The 20,785-nt window shown below is 42.3% G+C and overlaps 1 protein-coding gene across 5 annotated transcripts in view; it reads left to right on the top strand.

Moving 5' to 3' along the window:
• LOC134035072 (RNA-binding Raly-like protein) overlaps positions 1-20,785 on the top strand; it is a 52,206-nt gene that overhangs the window by 6,094 nt on the left and 25,327 nt on the right. For all 5 annotated transcript variants that reach the window (XM_062479878.1, XM_062479879.1, XM_062479876.1 and 2 more), the window contains exon 2: positions 18,496-18,769. In XM_062479878.1, coding sequence (XP_062335862.1) covers positions 18,514-18,769 — 256 coding nt within the window. In that variant the 5' untranslated portion in view covers positions 18,496-18,513. The remainder of the gene's footprint in view (positions 1-18,495; positions 18,770-20,785) is intronic.

Genomic DNA, 20,785 nt, shown 5'->3' with positions numbered 1-20,785 from the left:
GAGAGTGTTTCTGAGTGTATGATACGCCTCTGGCCAAAACCATGTCCGGGAACCAAACCTTTTCTCAGCCCTCTCCCAAGAGGTAATTCAAGAGTAGTGGAAGTTTATTAGCATTGTGACAATATATTTCACCTCACACACAGTCTAAGCATGTAGTTGAGACTGCTGTTGATTCTCCTCTATTGGGTTGATCCTATTTGATCCTATTTGTTGCTCTGTTAGACTCTGACATGATAGACGCAAGGGAGGCAGGGAACCAGTGCAGGAAGGACACCCAGAAGTGAATCACTGTGGATTAGGGTAATTTAAAACGTGAGGAAGCAATGTGGGGATGATTACAGTACCAGTACATCATTCACTTCCAAGGAAACAGGCTCTGGCGTTGAAGATAGACACATTGCAGTTGGTCTGGATTTATATGTGTGTGTAAGTGTGTGTGCGGGCTCGTGTGAGATTACGTTTAGAAAACATTTAATCTCATTTCATCCAGACCACAGGTGGCCTCTCAACTCCCCTGAAAGAAAAATCTACATCTGTCTTTCGAAAGTTGACTTTTGCCATCATGTACCCTGGACATTATTGGATTTCCTTTAAGCTCTTTGGAAGCATTGTCCTTCAAAAAATACAATCTTTTCCTAAGATTTTTTTTCTTCTTTTCTGTGAATATCAGTTACTCAAATGACAGGGGTACTGTACATGCAGTACGATTTAATTCCCTTCATTGATTTCATCTCAGTTTTGACATTATTCGAGGAAATTGAGGGTCTTATTGCTCTGTGAGGCCTGCAGCTATCTAAACCTCTTATTGGAATATCTATCCCAGTTCACTGATGAAGCTTCCTGTCCTGCAGCAACACGACAAGCCTCGTTCACAACTGTCTCCTTCCTGTTACTGTAAATCACGTGTGGTACGATCCTTACCGATCACAGATGGTTATTGGCTAGGCTAATATTAGCCTATGATGGGAACTTGCAGAGAGTCGATGGAATGTGGAAATATCCCCTGTCATCTCCTGTCTCCTTGGATACTGAAACTCTCCTGTGGTTCAGATTATCTCTCAACTGGTTTTTGCCCCGCCTCCCCGATATTTCCCTGGAAATCTAAAACTGCATTAGGTGTTTTCAAATAAGTGGGAGGATCTGACAGAGAGATGGAGAGAGAGAGAGAGATAAAGTGAGGGAGAGTGATAGAGAGAGACAGTGAGAGAGAGAGAGAGAGAGAGAGAGAGAGAGAGAGAGAGAGAGAGAGAGAGAGAGAGAGAGAGAGAGAGAGAGAGAGAGAGAGAGAGAGAGAGAGAGAGAGAGAGAGAGAGAGAGAGAGAGAGAGAGAGAGAGAGAGAGCAAGCAAGCGAGAGAGAGAGAGGGATCCTATACTTCAGTAGAATGTAATTTTCATTGTCTGTTTTCTGCTTCCCCTGCTCCGCTCTAACTCTGGGATTGATGATCTAATCCAATCTTCCTGTACTGTAGATTAAACAGGACACAGGACACGTCAAGAGGAACTATTTGCCTGTTTGCATACAACTAACTGTCTTTTCTAGGCAAGTGAAACACAATACGGATCTCCATCCTGGCATCTTTTAGGCAGAGATAAAAAAAAGTTTAAAAAAAAGAAATCACCTGACGATTGCATTAGTGGAGAGCACAAACGTCATTAAGTAATCAAACAGACACATTACATATGCAAATTATGGTAATTGCAGACATTGGTTTGAAATATTCATTTGAATTAGTCACAACAATTAGGCAGTGATCTCTCTCCAACAATGTAATCATAAAACTAATTAGGTCAGTCAATGCAAGTTGAAACAACGAGAAAAGCTATTTCAGTTTCCAATTAGTTCTTGAGTAATAGTAGTATATATTTAAATTAAATGTTTGAAGCTGTGTCATTGGTAAGATGTAAAGAGCTCTTTGAACCTGATTTTATGAATATTAGATTTCTCAGGTTATCACAAGACAGAAAGTCATAGACTGCATCTGTCATTGGAATAATATTTTCCACATGGCTACAGTACATCAGAAGTGCACAAAGCCTTTGATTCACTTTATTTTTTTGAAGTGTGCGGATTTGAGTACTTAATGCATACTATATGGCTCGGTCCAAAGTCCCCTATTAAAGAGAGGGGTTCAAAAGATGAACTTAAAAGTCTATTTCTTCTAGATAAATTCTCTCCTGAACCATCCATAGTCTGGGTCACCTACAGTAGAGGATTGTGGGTAGACCACCCTCACATTCTATCTGGAGATTCATCCCTGTAGGTCATATCCCTCTCCAGGCTTTATCATTGAGGGCTGTCAGGCCACAAAGCGCCAGCTGCTGAATATCATCCGAATAATTCAACACTATTGCTTTTACTGATCTCCTCACAGACCTGGAGCCTGTTGATTTTGAACATTTAGACATGAAGATGTCCCATTATTCAAAGTGACAGACACATACTGTTGTGTGTCTTTGCCAAACTAAGCATCACAAACATCCACCACCATCTTATTCTGTGTTTGCGTGTGCGGGGGGCTTCCATGTATTTTGATATCTGCGTGATGTGCTTATCATGGTGGTGTGTGCATTCATGCTTGTGTGTGTGCGTGTTTGGTCGTACTGTAACTAATAGCAGATGGTTCTGATCTAGTTCTAGACTAGCCCACTTTTAAGCACAATTCAGTTGTTCCCATCTTTATACTGTTAGATTTTTTTACATCTCCAAAAACCTGTCAATATCAAAAATGGAGAGACATCCCTTCTGAAGTGGGGGAGGTCTTGTTTTATTTATGTTTATTCAAAGTTTGAAGTTTCAGTGTACTGCCATCCAGTGAGTTCTCATTCTGATGAATTGCAAGGAAATTCTGTCATTTGTCATGCAGAGCCAAATACGCATGCATCCGATATCATCCATCCAATCAAAATGGATTCCCTTTCATTGCCAGTGATTGGAGGTTGTAGTTTCGTGTGAGGGCTGCACCATTGCGCAACTCATTTCTTTCTCACACCCTTATCTTAACCTTTCCCTTCTTTTCACTCTTATATATCCGTCTCTCCGCTCCTCCATCACATGTCCTCTTTTCGCTAACACTCACCTTTCCCCCGCCGAGACTTCCTCGCTCTCTCACACACAACTCTGTGCCCCTGAAAAGGCAGAGGGCTCGTCCATTCATTCTAGAAATGACATTCTTCCCATACTCGGCCCTGTTCAGGTTCTGCAGTTTCTGCTTCTCCTCTATCTGTCTCTGGTGCGGAGCCAGTAGCTGTCCCATGTGGCCTGGGTTCAGGCACCCCCAGATAAGGCTGTCACACTTAGCAGCAGCATTCTGAGTGAATGTCTAGAGACACTGTCAGATGGAGTCTGACTTAGTGATTGACTGACAGGAGCTTTTAAGCAGCCTTTAAACTCAATAACTTGGTCTGGTTTAGGTATAAATCGTGTTTGTTCAATTTTGCGGGCAACTAATGACCAGGACACGCATTTCACCAAATAACTCGGATTTTGCCTTACTAATATAAATGGCGAAACGAATAGACTCAAGACTCGTTATCTCCAGCGACGCTAAGTTTCATTTTTCTTTCTGCTTTTCCACTGTGAGGCTCACCAGCTGTTGTTGCAGATGGCCGAGTCGGGAACAGACCCTCCTCTAATAACACAATCTATTTCCACGTAAGCAGATAAACAAACGAAAGCTACCTGGTCCGGCTTGGCATTTTAAACAGGAAGGAAACAGTGATGTTTATTGTTATTGTGACAGAGATATTCCAGTAACAGTGCCACAACATGGGAAATCAAGGGGAAGTGAGTGCAGAATCAACAAGAACCAATAACCTTAATGTCCGCTGTATTAAACTGCCGTTCTAACATTTGTCGGGGTCGGAATAATACCGTTTGTTACTCTGAACATATGAGAAATTGTATCCATTAAAACATTCACGTTTTACAGTGCCTAGCAGTGTATTAATGACAAAGTACTGTGATCATAGCAAACATCTTTCAAATATTCGACTCTAACATTGTGTTGTGCAGGCCGTTGTCGAGCGTTAGGCTACTGCATGACCCTTATCCAGAAGCCATTGCCTGAAATCTGCATCCAAACCTGAATCCACTTTCTTGTCATTTATTTGTGTGTCCTCTCAGTTACTATATTCCTTTTTCATGTTTCTTTTCTCTCTGATGTTCCATTTCGTTCCTCTCTACCTCTATCCCCTTTCACTGTCACCTCTGTTGTCAAATCGAACCTTTTTTCTGTACCCTCCACATCTCCTCCTAGTCAAAAGGTTCAATCTCGACACGCTCTGATATTGACTGGCAAGCCTTTAGCTTTAGAAGCGCAGAGCACTAAGACACAGGAGAAGTCTGGTGAAAGACCTTTGTAAACCACCGCCTTTAATAGGGTGATAACATCAGGAGTCGCACAAGAGACTGGACAGGTGCAATGTGTGTTTGGTCTGAATATATTCTGCTATCAGACAGCTCTCTGGTAAGAGAAAAAGATGGACAACTTGAAAGCGTTTAATGATAAAAGAAACAGAAACCAGGGATTTTTTGAGACTGGTGCCTGGTGATGTTTTTCTGTCTACAGTAGGCTATGTAGTAGGCGCTTGGAAACATCCCAGTTAGTTTACCCTTTAGTTCGACATGTTCATGACATTTGTTTCCTAAAAGAAGGAAGAGACCACTTGAAAAAAAATCAGTCATCATAACTTCGCTTAGATGTCTTGCTTCACTGGCACAAAACCAACGACTGACACTGATTGCGTTCTCATAAATGTGGCATCTGAAAATCTCAAAGCGAGGTTGAAGTGAGATCTGTTCCTCCTCTGCATATTTCCTCCCGCTCTCAACGGCTTTTAATGAGTGCTGGGTCACATGTCACTTAGCAGAGCTTCTCTGGGTAATTGTGCTGTAGAGCAGGCAGAAAAGGACCAAGTCCCCTAATAATACTGAGTACAGCCGCTTTGTGAGAACTGCTCCACATTGAGCTGTCTTTACATAGTTGTTTGAACCAATTGATCTTTCAGCTCACACAGAGCTACTGTACCGATAGACTATGGTTTAATTTGATTTCAGTTCGCGTAATGAAGAATCTGCGGTGAAGCGACATAAAAGACATACAAGATAATGCTCTTTCCTGGCTTACTGTAACAACAGGGGGTAACATTTGACTCTGTCAGCTTACTTTGAACGTTCGTGTGCACTGTGCATATAGAGAAGAGAGCGTGCTAAAGATTGGTTACCACCATGGTAAAGGCTCGCAACTTATTCACACGTTTTCCTTGATCGCTCGGACGTGCGCAACGTGACGTGCATGATGCACAGCGCATCCTAAAGGGGAGTTCATGTTTAAACCATCAGAGGCCTAGCTTAGTCCTTTCTGTTGCATGACTGGACCTATAGTGGGGAGATTCTGTGCCAGAACACGTGTCAATATAGGTGAGTCACAGTGGTAAACAGAACCTGCGAGGAAGGCCTGTAATTTCAGTGAAATAACAGCAGTTCCGGGATTGTTGAAGGTGTAGCCCGTGCATTGAAGGCTATGATTGGAAAATTACTGGTTTTCAACTTTAACTGCAATGTGGTGGAAATCCTTGCTCCACAGATACATAGACATGAAGTGTGCAGGATTGGTCCTTAAATTGAGGAGGCTTGGAGAACTGAGTGAGAGGATTGTAGGTAAGGGCTTCATCTGGATTGACGGTCATTACAATCCGTGAGAGGAATGGTGATACTGTCAGACTGCACGCTCAGTGGCAACAAAGCAACACATATGTATGGTGTGAAAAACATGTGCTGGTTGGTAAAGGAAGACTAATGTTATGTTTCAATCTGGCTAAGGTTGACATGATCAAATCACAAATGATTAGATTGCTGCTATATCAAAGTACTTAATCAATGTTATGACATTGTTAAGCACCCCTTGTTAGTTTTGAAATAGATCTGGCAGGGAGATATAGATCTGAGTGTTTCCCAGCCTCATACAGTCAACACGTGTGATCTCTGTCAGGCAGTCCTGTTCACAGGAACCTGCTCAGGGCTGTTCCTGAGCTGGAGGTGAGAAGCTCACATCATCAGAAACATGTTTATTTTTAGACACACTCCCGAGTGCTGATTGTGTTGTGAATGATTTAATAAGCGAGGAGAATTGACTTTGCTGGGTGTGAGGCGGACCACCGGAAAGGTTAGCTGCATGAAGCAGCCATTAGAGTAGGAGGAGGGAGCTGCCTCTATTCTCTGGGCTGATTGGCAGCTACAAGTGGTCACCTGGAGGCTGCGCTAAAGTGGGGATCTGGAGCTGTTTGATTGGAGCCATTGTGGACTCCTGTCTGTCTGGGGGAGAAAGCCTGATGATAATCACCGAGCCTGCTGTTTGCGCGGTCAAATACATATTTCATGGAGGGAAAGAGTTGGAGACGCACTGGAGTTGCATCGATTATGTTGCTTTGTTTGAGTTGAGTGTTTGAAGAAACCTGTACCTATTGTTTGTTTCATGAGCAGGGATTCTTTTTTATGAATCTGAACTTGGAAATATATTTCTCAATTGCCAGACAACCACTATGGATGTGGTCTTTGGATTTAAGACTGCTGTCCTCAAACACATAAGTAAATTACAAAAAAATGACAAATTGCCTTTAGCACTACTATGATCTGGGATTTTTCTCATGGTATTCAAATGGTAGCCTAGATGTGTACTAAAGTGCATCCTGAGGGCCCTGGCACTGAAGGTCACTGGCCCTTAAGACAACAAAAACAACAAAGATATCAACTCCATTACAGTCCCTACCACTGGGCCAACAATCACTGTCCTATATATGGTCAATTGAGAAACACATTTGTAGTCAGCCCTATACTTTGACATTTGACCACATATACAGTAGCTTCAACCACCTGTTGAGCCATTCATGAAAACCTAGATAACAGAGTGAAATATAGCACATCTATAATATATTGACAGGCAGCACTTTCTTCCAGAGATTGAAATATGGAGTGCTGGTCCAGCATATTGACCGTTCTCTTAGGCAGGTCTGCACCTGTCTGGGCTCATGGATTGAGAAAGCTAAGTGCATTCCTTTCCTTGAATTGATTCAGCTGCCGACTCTGGAGCTAGTCTCCACAGATCAAAAACAAATATGTCACATACACACACACACATACTATAACTTACTAAGAAGCCAGGAAATGTTTACAATGACACAGGCTATTCAGCGATCTAGCCATTTTAATACTGTACAAATTAAGTCACCTAACTCAACTAACTGTTGAGGAAGCACAGTTGTCAGCAACGTTCTAGACCATTTCACTTTTTTTTTTACATTTCACCCCATAAATGGGTGATTGATTATGATGATCTCATAGTAACATAACAAATCATGTTTGAAGTCTGCACATTAGGGCTAAAAAGGATATTTGTTTCACTTTATCCCACATTGTTCTGTTGTATCACTCACGATTCAAATCAAGGCTGAACATTGTTCCACCTCCTCATTCTCTCTCTCCTTTAACACGTCTATTATGGACAATCTCTTTAAAAAAAATAAGCTCCTCAGAATCATTAATTACAGGAGAAAGTCATTACATCTCTTCCTCATACTGAATAATGGAGCCTGCCGGAGACTGTTGGTCGTTAATACATTCAGTACCAGGAGTCAATCTGGCCTTGGTGTGGACCAAGGATACAGCTGTCTAATCACCCCTCGCTCCTGATGCTGCAAACAGACAGCACGTCCTTCATGAATTTGTTGGCTCTGTCACAACACACACTAGCCAGGCACATCTAATTGTACTGGTCTGCATGGATAGCAACAGGGTGAGGGGTCACAGACACTTACAGAATGGAGATTTTAAATGAGCATTCAACTACATCCATTCTGAATGTGTCTGAATAAGTCATCTAATTGGCAACTATTCCTGGGTCCCTGGTCTTGAGATGAACTTTACCTATGATAATGTCAATTGTTCTTGATGGTGGGTGGAAGACTGTGCGCCTGGTAGTCCGATGGTATCATAAGAGAAGAAACAGACACAGGTCGTTTCAATGTCAAAGCTCACACTCACAACATACTGAAGAACATTAGGGTAATCAAAACGGTTTCTTACAGGAGGTAGCATTATTCCAGAGCAAATTAAATGGCTCACGAAGAGTCAATGGATTTGGGCAATTTCAATTTGACAACCAGAACAGCTTTTGACAGCGTGGAATTCAAGCAAGGCTTATAGAATCTTCCTAGTGACTACACACTTGCTTTATGAATAGCTTAGTGCAATTGGCTGAAAGATTAAACTGTCTATGCCAATTTACCATAATAGGAGCTCATTGTGTGGTTGAAATAATGTCTTTATCCTTCAGATGTTGCTTTGATTGTTTGAGTAAAGTGGATTCTAGACAGGTAAGATACAGAATGAGAGCAAGAGAGAGGGAGAGAGAGAAGGAGAGAGAGACAGATAAATAAATGGAGAGACAGGGGGAGAGAAATCTGTGGTGTGATTATATTTCCCCTGCATACTCCAGAAAGAAGACAAGCTGTAAACACTAAGCTGCCTACAGCCCTGTCATAAATTAATTTTTGGTCTGATGTGATGCGAACTGAGCAATAATCCTTAGACTCTCCAAAGCCAGTTGGAAAATGAATATACATTCAATAATCATGTGATAGGCCTATTGGTGTGTCCTGTGTGTCACCGTGTCATGAATCTGCATCTGCTGGTCATTTTCAGTTAAGATCAAGTGGTCTAAACGTGAATGCTAAACGCATTCGGGAAATTGAAGTCGGACAAATTTGTCAAAAGAGTGATAAACATTCTCCAAGGCCTGTCCATCTAGGCTACTTGGAGGTTGTGTCAGGACAATGAATTCACAACAGACATTCCTAAATGAAAAAGAGTTTACTTATGTAGACTTCCTGGGGCTTACACGAGCAGGGAAAATAGGCCTGCCACCAATTTACCCATAATCCTTTGCTCTGCATTAGAAGGGCTATCAGTAGTCATTGCTCACCCCCTCTTGCTTGTTTTATTCACGGGGTAATCTTACTGACATAAAGAGTTAGTGTTGACAGGCTTGTGTTTGGCCACAGCCTGAGAAGATAGACAATTGGAAAAGCAGAACGAGCGAAAGAGCAAAAGAGAGAAAGTCAGAGAGAGATAAAGAGACGGAGAGAGAGAAGTCTGACATTGAAACCGTGTGAAAAGTAAATACCTGCAGATGTCGTATCCATGCCTTCAGTATTCCGAACACCTCTTTCTCACAAGCTGTATGTATTACTGAGATACAAAACATCATTTTGAAGTTTTCTTTTGTCCCAACGTTATTATTTTTTAATCCTCTATCAAAGTAGCTAGAACAGCATTAACGTGATCATAAAGCAATGCCAAGATACACTAAATATGTAAATGCCTTAGTTTATGTTGTTTACTTATTCTTGTCTGCCACTTGCCTTCCTCTCATTACTATCACTATGACCTTGTTGGGTATTTGATTACAGCAGTCATGCACTGTTCTATAGCCTGTTTAATGATAAGTACATTTGCGTAATATACCTGGATGATTACCTCGGTAAATTATAATCAATTACTAAAACGTAAGTTTGACAAAACGCGATCAAATACGGATGTTTCTCACATTAAATATCTCACAAATGTTTGTTCTATTAGTATAAAAACAAGCCTTTGCTTGGATTTGAGAAAAAAACGAATTATTTAGTCCTTTAGGCCATATTTTGTTTAGTCCCAGAATGTAAGCATGCTGTATCCCAGTCCCAGATGCCTATTATACAGCCTAAGGGCTGCTTTACAGCTATGAAATAGGGTCTTTTCATGTCACTTCCTGTGTGGTGCAGATGAGCAGAACGTGGCAACAGTTCCATTGATAGGTTTGTATGACTATCATACAAAAATATAATGAATGGGGAACGGTTATCTCCGGGTTTGGCTTTCTCATCTGACGTTTACTCTCTGCTCCATGGCCTTCCTGTCACTGTGGCAGCAGCAAGAGGAAATGGTTTGATAGCTCTGTTCTCTTATCAAGTCTCAGAATAGACCAGGTGACATTTGGAGCCAGATTGTCAATGCTATACAATAGTTAGCCTCAGAGCTTATCTTTCGTTCTCCGCCATCTCCCTGGGTCTTTTCTTCCACAGTGTTAGGCAACATAATCATCGTTCTGGGTGGGATGTTGGACTGTGAGATGTGTGGGTGTGGCTGTTTTGTCTATTCGTAAGCTAAATTACAATTAAATTAAATGTGATTAAACTGCCTCTCAGAATTCAAGTGTGCGTCATGTCCTTTTTTGAAACGATCAGATCCAGCGCAGGGGTTTAGTGACTCGAGGTGGTGCAGTATCCTTGTGTCTGGAAAGGTGATAATGGCGTTCATAGACAATGAAGAGTAAAAGTACCAAATGTAACCAAGATAAGATATAAGATTTGTAGATTTACTCAGAAAGTGGCTTCAAGCTCCATACCTTTGTGCTACTGTACCCTCTGAGAGGAAGAAGAGAAAGAACCGGAGACAGACATTATCAATCAGGAAAGTGCAGAGCAGGAAGAGAGTCGGCCCTGTCAAACTGTCAAAACTTAAACCGCACAGGGAAGCCTGTTTCCTTTCATGTCTTAATACAAACATCTGACAGCCTTGGTGATGTGTCAGATTAAAAACGGGGCAATTGCCATCTATGAGATGTTTTGATATTTCATATCTGTCCCGTCCCAGGATGGATTTATGAAATACAGTGAGAGGTGTTGTGTCAGATGGCAGGGTTAGGGGTGAGGCATTACTTAAGCTACATCTGGGGCAGCCATGAAATTCATGTAACCCCAAAGAAGGTTAGGGTATGGGTTAGGGTGAACTATCACATCGTGTCGAGAGGGTTACAGTGGGCCTGGGGCTTGGGCAAGGTTTATTCCAACTATGAAAGCAAAAGGGTTTCTCGGATCAAACTCTGAACATGTACAATGTCTTGTTCAAGCATATCTCAGTCTTCTACCTCTACTCAGCTTTCTTTTGTATGATTCCTCATCTCTGGACACAATGCTTCTCCAAACTAAACATTTGGCACTTAGCAGGAAGCTCAAATCAAACATTTCCCACCCGCTTAAGAATGGAGGATAGGCTGGCGTGCGAGTGTATTCTAATACGGCAGTACAACAGCTCAGACTATGATCCAGTTCACTGAGGCATCGGGCTCTTTCGGAGTGCTGCATAGACCAACTCTCCAGCAGGAGAACTCCACAGCTATAAAACAAGCTGCTACCCTCCATGAGGCACCAATGACTGTTTAGGAGCTCCAGGGAACTGTGGATTTTCCCCCCTGGGCTCTGCTCAGCCGCACACTCCATCTGATACAATCTCACGGACTGTCCTGTTCAGCTGCCCACTAATTACAGCTCATTGTACAGTCATTGTCTGCTCTTTATGAGGAGCTACTTATGTCAGTCATTGTCATCTGCAGGTTAAAAGAAACAGAAGGTCTTTAAAAGCCGGATTTAACCAGATAGAAAACGATTGAAAAGAGAGGGTGAGAGAGAGAGAGAGAGAGAGAGAGAGAGAGAGAGAGAGAGAGAGAGAGAGAGGGATAGAGAGGCTAATATTGAGGGACATGCTTGGCATGACGGACCCCCTCATTAAGCCACATAGCTGATTTAGACTCTTCCTCATTCCCATCATGCACTTCTTCAGGAGCCTTGAATTATTCAATGAACCACAAAGATCCACTGCACCTCTGCTGAATGATTCATATGTGGCAGAGCTGCTATCAAATATTAAGGGCCCTTTAATTGTAGTTTATAGGTTACCAACACCATGCAATTAAACGGAAAGGAAACTACCGAGAGGGATGAGAAGTCTATTTTGAGAGGGAGAGGGTGTGAACCATGTCTAATGTAGACACCATGCACTGCCATTAAATTAAGTAATTCAGCTGAACATGTAATTTACTTCTCTGAGACATGTAATTTACTTCTCAGGCTCAAATCGTTCAGCCACTATATCAAATCTGAAGGGTTGTTGTTATTCTAGAAGCTTTTCAACTAATTTCGAGAGAAAATGAAGAAATATGGCGATCAACATTTTTAAAGCTTAAACCTTGATTGTGTTATGTCTGAGGATTGTGTTAAATACATATTTTTTAACTAAATTAAAGTATTTCAAACCTCAAGTTTTTGACTGGAAACTGAACAGAGCACATCCCTCAGCATGCAGGGGCAGAAACCAATGTCAGAGAAAATTGATTTGCTTGTGCCAATTCAGACCGTAAAATGAAAAACAGAAACTATAGTGAGAAGAATCGACCTTCCTTCCTGACTGGACCTCACCCACTGTCCGTCGAGGGAGAGACCTATCTGGCAAAAGGAGCATGGCTTTGCCCAAAGGAGAAACAGTGGCATGTTCTCTCCTGACAAGAAGCTATAATAGGCCTCTTAATTTGGCTTTAACACTCGCCACCTCTCTCTGTTCTACTCTTGGACTAAGGGATCTGTATAATTCTGAGATAAACCATCTAAACTTCCTTTGTAAGAGGTGGTAAAAAGTTAAAACTATGATTCAAGTATGTTTTATCAAGCTACTCACATAGGACAAATGACCAGAGAAAAACTCGGGATTATTTTGCAGTTCTGATGCTGTTCTGATGCTGCAAAAAAAAGCTTCTCCAGCAACAGTTCAACAACATCTATCATTTTAAAGCTTCAATATCTCCACAGTAAAATAAAACACTTATAAGAAAGTGGACTTTATTTTTTATTGTGGAAAAGGCAGCTGCCAGTGTCAGAATGTGGACAAATATTGATCACATGCAATGTGAGAGAAAATATAGACTGTCTGTGAATGATTTAATTTTCTGGCAAACAGTAGTCTGTCCAAAAATGAAAGGCGGAAAGTAGTGAAGAGTACATTTATCCTGTACTTTCACTTGACAATCTTCTGAATAATTCCTGAATAAATCACAATTAAAGTCATGGCAAGATACTTTACTGTATAGTAGTGTTTCCACACAGTAGCCAGTCAATGTCTCCCACTGAGATGGAGAAATTCACACGCCACACTAACGACAGACGGACATCTTCAACTTCTCCCTAGTGTCAGGTTTCGACCTGTGATTGCACATTACCTTGACTGATTGGTGTGTTCTGGCAGTTGTAATTACAAGAATGTCTTCAGCCAAAGGATGGGCAATTCACCCAGGCAGGGGGCGGTCTCTGTCTCAATTAGTCTGCTCTGTTTTATCAGCCTCACACCCAACACACTTCAATGGCACTGAGAAGGACGTCTGCTTCACTCTGCTGGTGGCTCCATCCTGTACCTCACAGAACAGAGGACAGTCCTCTGTCCGGGAGGGGGCATTCTATCAGTAATGTTTGCTTGGGAGGGCTGCTCTAACACATTCATGCAAAGAGATAAGAAATACTTTTTTATCCATGGAGAATGTACTGCAGTGTGGATTGCTGGGGCAAAACTACTATCTCAATTTCAAACTACGCCATCATACAGTGTGCTGGAGATTCATCAAGTGTCACCAAGCAAAGTAACATCCAGTACAGTGACATCCAGTACAGTCTCTCATTACACAGCTTTGTCCTGAAGGCACAAGATGTACAAAAACATATTTTTCTGTTCTTCTTTTACACATAGAAACAAGTTACTTGTGCCTCTGGGCTTCCATTCTTCCCTTCTTCCACACAGCTTCCAGAACGAGAACTGGTGAGGGAGAATCATCGGCAGCTCGTGGCTCCTTCTGTCCACCTCATCTTTCCCCTCCTCGCCAGGAGAAATATGTGCTTTTCTAAAAGTGCAGCGAGGAAGAGGGGCCAAACTCCTGACATGACAGAGTGCTGGGGTGTGAGCGGGGCTCTGCAGAGCTGCAGGGAAGGGCAGTTGGTACTGGACTTGGGTGATAAAACACAGGTCAGACCCAGGCTACAGAAAGCTCATAGTCTCCCAGCACTACCATGAGAGAACGGGGAGGAAGAGGGGAACCTGAGACAATATCACGTGTTCAGACATTAATATTGTGAAAAGGCAGAGGCAAAAAAACACATTCACAATTTTGTTGAAAATGTGCGGCCCCAGGAGCAGATATACTTTGAGCTTTTACCCACAACTGACGGATATTTTTATTTTCCCCCTCTTTGTGTTATGTCCATTAGCAAACACTTGTTTGGCTCGTTCAAATATAACTTGTTGATTGGCAAGCTTTTGGGAGGCGTATAATGGCAGGAAATCATGCTGACAAGCATTTCTGAACACTTTCACGAACAGTGAGGGACCCTTTTGTGGCAAATTGTTGTGGATTTCCGATTTCAGCAAACACGTAGTGGACAACTTCCTATTCTAGAGAACGCATATTTGTCAAACGGTGTTCGGTCGAGATGAAAGATGAAACACGCTCTCCCTGCTGCTAATTGTCAGATGCTGAGAACGAGATCAAATGAAACGTTTCCCCCTCCAATCAGTGCCAAAGAGTAATACCCCCTCGCAGTGCGGAATGAAGCATATGTTTATAGTGAAGTCTGTCCTGTGTACTCCTACTGCTTTGGAGACACTCATTATTTGTGGAGTGTGGATATGTACTAATTAAGAGCAGAGACGCTGTTTAACTTTGCTTTCAGAGTACACATAAACGAATGCTAATTTGTTCCCATTAAAGCATCTTCTTTCCCCCCCCCCCCCAGCGGCACCTGAAACTTGGAGCGCTAATGATGACACAGATTCTAACGAGGAATGGCGCACGGGATCTCACCTCTTAAAAGAGTCAAGGAACACCGAGTAACCACATAACAGAAGTCAAACCTCACACCAAGCACATACATGTGTGTTCACTTTATCCTGTATGGCAACATGATCGACAATTTAAAAAAACCCAGGGGCTTGATCTAGGCTGCATATTCACACACCACAGCATATATGCAATATATATGCAATTAAATAACCAAGTTAGGAGCAAATGACAGAAAAGCACAGGACTGTCGTTACACAGTGGACATTTTGTATCACCTGGCTCAAGCTGGGGTGTTCTAAGACATGTGCAGGGGTAGATGATTGGCATGGATCCAGGAGCAGACAGCACTGCAGAGGCTGTGAACATGGGTCACAAAAGAGGTGAAGAAGGAGGGGGGGGGGAGATTTTGTGGGAACGTTTTTACCGGACCGTTCTCCTCTGGGAAGAGTTGGGAAGTACTGAAATGCTCGGACATTGTTTTTACGTAATTATTTGTACAAAACTTAGGGACGGACAAGTAGAACCGCACACCTTAAACTGGAGTGATTGATGAACTTGTCAGTGGTGTCTTTCAGTGATGCAAACTCTTGCACAAGCCTTTTTCCTTATTAAGTACATTTGCATGTCCAATGTTTTTTTTGGTGTAGCTAGTTAAAAATGAAGATTAATCGCCCTTTGGAGCAAACCTTACCAATCAAGGAGAATTAAGAAGAGACAGGGATTGATCTATTTGTATTTGCTCCCATTTGTGTTTGAACAGATTAGCGTCAACAAGATGTAGCTCTCTCGTACGTAAGAAAGCAATTAATTCCTGTCCCTGACAGTGTTACCCTGTCCATCATGAACACAAGATTCCTCTTGGACAATTATAAGTTCCCTTGTAAACCATTCGTTGTCTGCTCTGCTTCAGCACACACAGAATCCCCTTTCCTGTCATCTCCCTTCCCCTTGGCCCCTATTCCAGGTGGCTGGAGCCCAATGAGAGATAGCTCCATTTGCTTGCTAGCTAATTGTATCACTGCTTGGGGCGCAACAATAACGATTGAATTTAGTGAGACAGAGAATGCAAGGGAGAAACAGCACCGTGCAGAGCAATGGAGAGAAAGAGAGAGTGAGAGAGAGAGAGGGACAGAGGCAGAGCATGGGAGAGGGGGAGAGGGAGAGGGGCGAGAGGGAGGGAGGGAGGGAGGGAGGGAGGGAGGGAAAGAGGGAAAGAGGGAAAGAGGGAAAGAGATGAAGGGAGTAATATAAGGGGGGAGATAGAGAGAAAGAGAATGGGAAGGAGGGTGGGAGGTGGGGGATGAGTGAGAGCAATGAAAAGAAGGGAAGCTGACAAGCTGAGCCAATTTTCTAGTGAAATGAGCTTTGCTCCAGGTAAGGAAAAGCCTCCCGAGGAAGGTTTAAGCGCACGTTGGAAGAAGAATGAGGTACTCAGGCTGCAATGTTGTGTCACAGAAACCATGTCCAACATTACAGCTGGGAATACAGTAACTGTGATTTACAGTGTTGTCATGCCTAACTCACAAAGCCATGAATAAACAACTGGGGAAAACTTTTCAAACAAATAAACAAGTGGCATTATTTGTAATTACAAGCATTAAAGGATACTTGTAAGTGATCGTCTCAGTATCAGTTGGAGGATTTCCCATTTACGATGCTATTTCTTGGAGCACAGTAGCATCTCCATACCTGAGAGAAATGTCAACTATGGACAAGGTTTTCTTTTTCTGTTTGACTGAGCCATTTGCTGCCTGACAGGCTGCCTGGCAACAGGAGGAGCAGGAGTCTGTGGCAGGAAGAAGAGAACTGTGGTGGAACACTACACAGGAAGTCAATTCTAGGAGTTCTGGATTACATCTCTATGAAGCTTTGGGCAGGCAGCGTCTTACAATGTTTCCCTTCAGAGAAACCAAACCTTTTCTACTTTCCCTGTCTTTAAAGAACAGTCATAGCCGCCATTTCCACATATAGAAACGTCTGACGTCAGAGTTTCTCACTTTTTTTTCTTTTTTTATGCGAGATATAAATTGGCAACGGCCTTATCTAAACATAGCACAGTGAGCTGTGTGTTCTGGGTATAAGCGATGGATCTTGACCTTTGCCTCATCATTCAGCAGTCTGTTTCGATGGGGAAAATTATGATTCTGGCCTTCGCACAGAGAGACAATTTACTTTAGTTCTGATTTTGGTGGGAGGACATGGACTGGGGGTATATCCAGTATTTATGGAAGGGTTCAGACTGGGGCCACACCCAGACAGCAGATCCAGGACACACCTTGAAGTGTCATCTACTGCTGTGCCACTCAGCTCTATTATTAAATCTCCTTTATGAGCTGTTCTATGGAGTGCACTTAAGATTTAAAATATGTGTAAATATTCCACCTAATCATTTTGCTAGCTCGTGCCTTTTTCTAAGTTGTTTTCCCAGGGTGCCCTGCAGGACTCTTTGACTGTGTGATGGACATCTTAATGGCTGCTGTAAATAAACACCAAGGTCAAAGGGAAAGTGCTGATGACATACATTAGAGAGAGAAAACCCACAAAGAAAGATGTGAGATCCACCAGCAGCGAGCCACGGCGAAGAGGAGGCGAGCTCAGCTGACCATTAGCCACTGGTTATTTATCTGATGGGAGAGGCCATTTAACACTTCCTGTCTGATTTGCGGGCGTTCTTCATGCCCTGCCCACCAACATCAATATGGGTGTCAGGAGTTAGGGCCCTAAATTACATTTTGATGGTCATCATCAAGCTAAACCTTTTCCTGTGTGTGTATGTTTGCGTAGAAGCACTTTGCCTGAAGTTACATTGACCAGTCAGTTCATAGCCTTTTAATTAAGAACACATTTTCCTCCTGGTCACAGGGCCCACTAACACCATGTCGTCATCATTCTGCGGTTCTTCAGAAAGACTCTTCACAGACAGGTTTTTAGGAACTAATAGATACAGTGTGAGAAGTGAAAAATATTTGTATCTTTTCATGAATGGCGTGCTGAGCAGCTAGAATGACTGCAGTCTCGGGTGAAATGGACGCCTGACAGAGACTCTCCTCTCTAAATCACATGGCTGCTCTCTATTTCCTGGATGAGTGAACAGTTTCCTCCCCGGTCCAGGTACAGAACAACCCACTTTTAGAGGGAAACTTCTTTGAGTTTGGACCCAGCCTGCAAATATTTGCACTAATCACTGTACAAACAAATTGTATAACACTTGCGTAACAGGCAGTACATTTCCAGTGTCTGTTGAAAGAAGCTCTGAAACCTTGAACTGATAAGAGATGCGTGTGTATTTATTTGTGTGTGTTTGACGTCTTTGTGTGTGTATTTGTGTGTGTTTGCACGTACGCTTGTGAGTGTGTGTAAAGTCAGGTATTGTATCTGAAAAGTCTCGGTGTTTCCGTGGAAACTAAATTTAAGTAAACCACATTTACTTAGAAATACTGTACTGCAGATCCTTCATCCTTGAAATATTTGATCTTAAAGTTGAACAATAAGTGCAGTTGGGCTCCATGACAATAGTTTATTAAAGGACCCATTTCTATGAAGAACAATAGTGCTAAATGTCCTCTTAACAGGCCTGTTGAAATGTAGCATGCAGGTGGATTTACTTTCCGCATCTCCCATACAAATTGCAATAAAAATTGGTCTGAACCCATACCAAATAGGCCTACTTTGTGTTACAATTCAACAAAACTATTCTAATCCTTACCCTGACTTCTCTTTACCGATAACTGAGGACAGGTATCTGCAGGAGGCTGGCCTGACTAAAGACTCTAAAGTCTTGTCCCTCTGTCTGTGTCCCAGGAGGGCAACCGGACGACAATGACTGGTAAGACTCAGACCAGCAACGTGACCAACAAGAATGACCCGCGCTCCCTCAACTCCCGAGTCTTCATCGGCAATCTCAACACAGCCATTGTCAAGAAGACCGACATAGAAGTCATCTTCGCCAAGTACGGCAAGATAGTGGGTTGCTCCGTTCACAAGGGTTACGCTTTCGTCCAGTACGTGAGCGAGAGGAACGCCCGCGCCGCTGTGGCAGGGGAGAACGCCCGTGTCATCGCCGGACAACCTCTCGGTGAGTCATCGTTTTTGTTTATTTCTCCTCTGGGCTGATCTGATTTGTGTGCTTCTTGCTGGTTTGCTGTTTATTCTCGAACTATATATACTTAAGGACAGGAAATGGTCATCCTGGTAAGAGGCAAGATGTACTGCACATATACACAAAGTATCTACACAACAGAGAATTACTTATGTAACTTACGTGTGTTTAAATGTAGCTTGCACTAAGTCGGGGAAGTGGATTGTCCCTCATGGGGGCAGGTAGTGCCTCAGGCGTCTCTCAGTCTTGTTTAGATATTCCCATGGCACTTAGTTGCTGAAGTGTCTATGTGTGTCATGCTACAGAAAAAGGCCCTAGATACTGAATCCATTAACAGAAGATTCACCATATGTGAGTGGTTTGGGAGTTTGCTAGACAGTCACTTAGTAAAGAATGTCAAAACACCATCAGGGTCTTGAAGAAAAAGTGTTTTGGCGAAAACAACTACTAATGAAGAGTTGGATTATGCATGCGAGTGTCAAGATGATTCTGGAGTAGATGTGTAATGTTGAGGCTTCCTCGGGTTCAACCTCAACATGTTTTCAATTCTGTTATCTGAAGTTCGGTTGGTGACTTTCTGACTACAATTTACAGTATGCTTTCTGGAGTTGTCCGGGCAAGGAAAAGCAGTTATGGTGTTTCTGGGATGCTAGAATATCTTTGTACTAGTTTCTGCTGCAGGAGACTTGGTGTTAAACTGCAGACGCTCTGCAGAGCTGGGTGTCATCGCTGACCTCTTGAGAATGAAGCTTTTCAAAGGGGGGTCTAAACATTATCATACTTAGCCTTATCTGCAGTATATATATATATATATGTTTTTTTCATAATCTGCTTTGAAAAACATAAACTTTTTAAATATCATGCAGTTATCGTGTGCAGGTTGTTGAATGTAAATACAGAATGTTGTTGCTGGGTGCTTCATGTTGGAAAAGATAAAACATTGAAAGGTTGTCAGTTTTTCAGAAAACGTTAAGAAACGTTTTAAAACGTAAGTCATCCTCACAGACATTTGTACGTGTTGTGTTGTGAAAGAGAGAAAACCAGAGAGAGGAATATATTTAAATAGCGATGGAGCGAGGATGAGAAATAGAAAGAGAGAAAGAGAGAGAGTCATCCTATAACCCCTACATAGTCACCAAGCAGAAAACAGCAGGTGTTTGATGAACGATGATGGACCCTCCTTCTACAGCTGACTAATACGTTTCTGCACATCTCCCTCTCTATTTTCCCTCATAATACACTTGAGTGTTTGGTTTCCTGAAAAAGCAGGGAATCGCCTAATGGAATCCAATCAAGATTGCCGACTTTACCACCATGCACACATGAGTCTCAATTACTCCAAACCATTAACGAAAGGTTTGAGCAATTTATACTTTTGGGGGTTTTCCATGTGGTTCATCAATATCCTGCAACATCTCTCAGAGACAAAACAAATAAATATACATTTCTTATAAACTCTATATTTGCTGTTTTCCAAGGGATGAAAACAATGTCAGACTACTTACTATTAGAACCATCTCAATATGTTTTATTTATTTATAAAACTCTGACTGGAGTGGTTTACTCAGACAAACTCCCTCTTTTGTCTCTGTTGAGAATGTCCTTTCTGAAACACCAGTCTATGACTTCAGGTACTGTACAGTGCAGTTTGGTTGCATACTGTCTACTAATGGTAGGTGTATACTACAGTATATGAGTGCAGATGAGCGTGGTTATGCAGTACAGACACTCTCCTTGCCTCGGTGTGTTTGATTTCATGTGCATGGATGACAGCGCCTGTGGAATGTCGAGGCTTTTCATCACAGCAAAGGTCATTTCATCTCAGCTTGGTTAGGAGGCAATTCTGCAATCATGATTGCTCAATCTACAAATCCTGGGTCTGAATAATAGTTGAAAATGCATCCTTGATTGGCAATTAATGACACCCTCTCGTGCGTCCTGCCGGACTGACATGCTTTATTAAGATGATGCTGGATTGCGGTGCGTTGTTAC

The sequence above is a fragment of the Osmerus eperlanus genome, chromosome 15, assembly GCF_963692335.1.
Source record: "Osmerus eperlanus chromosome 15, fOsmEpe2.1, whole genome shotgun sequence".
Taxonomy (NCBI): Eukaryota; Metazoa; Chordata; class Actinopteri; order Osmeriformes; family Osmeridae; genus Osmerus; species Osmerus eperlanus.
This window is presented reverse-complemented; position numbering and strand designations above follow the sequence as displayed.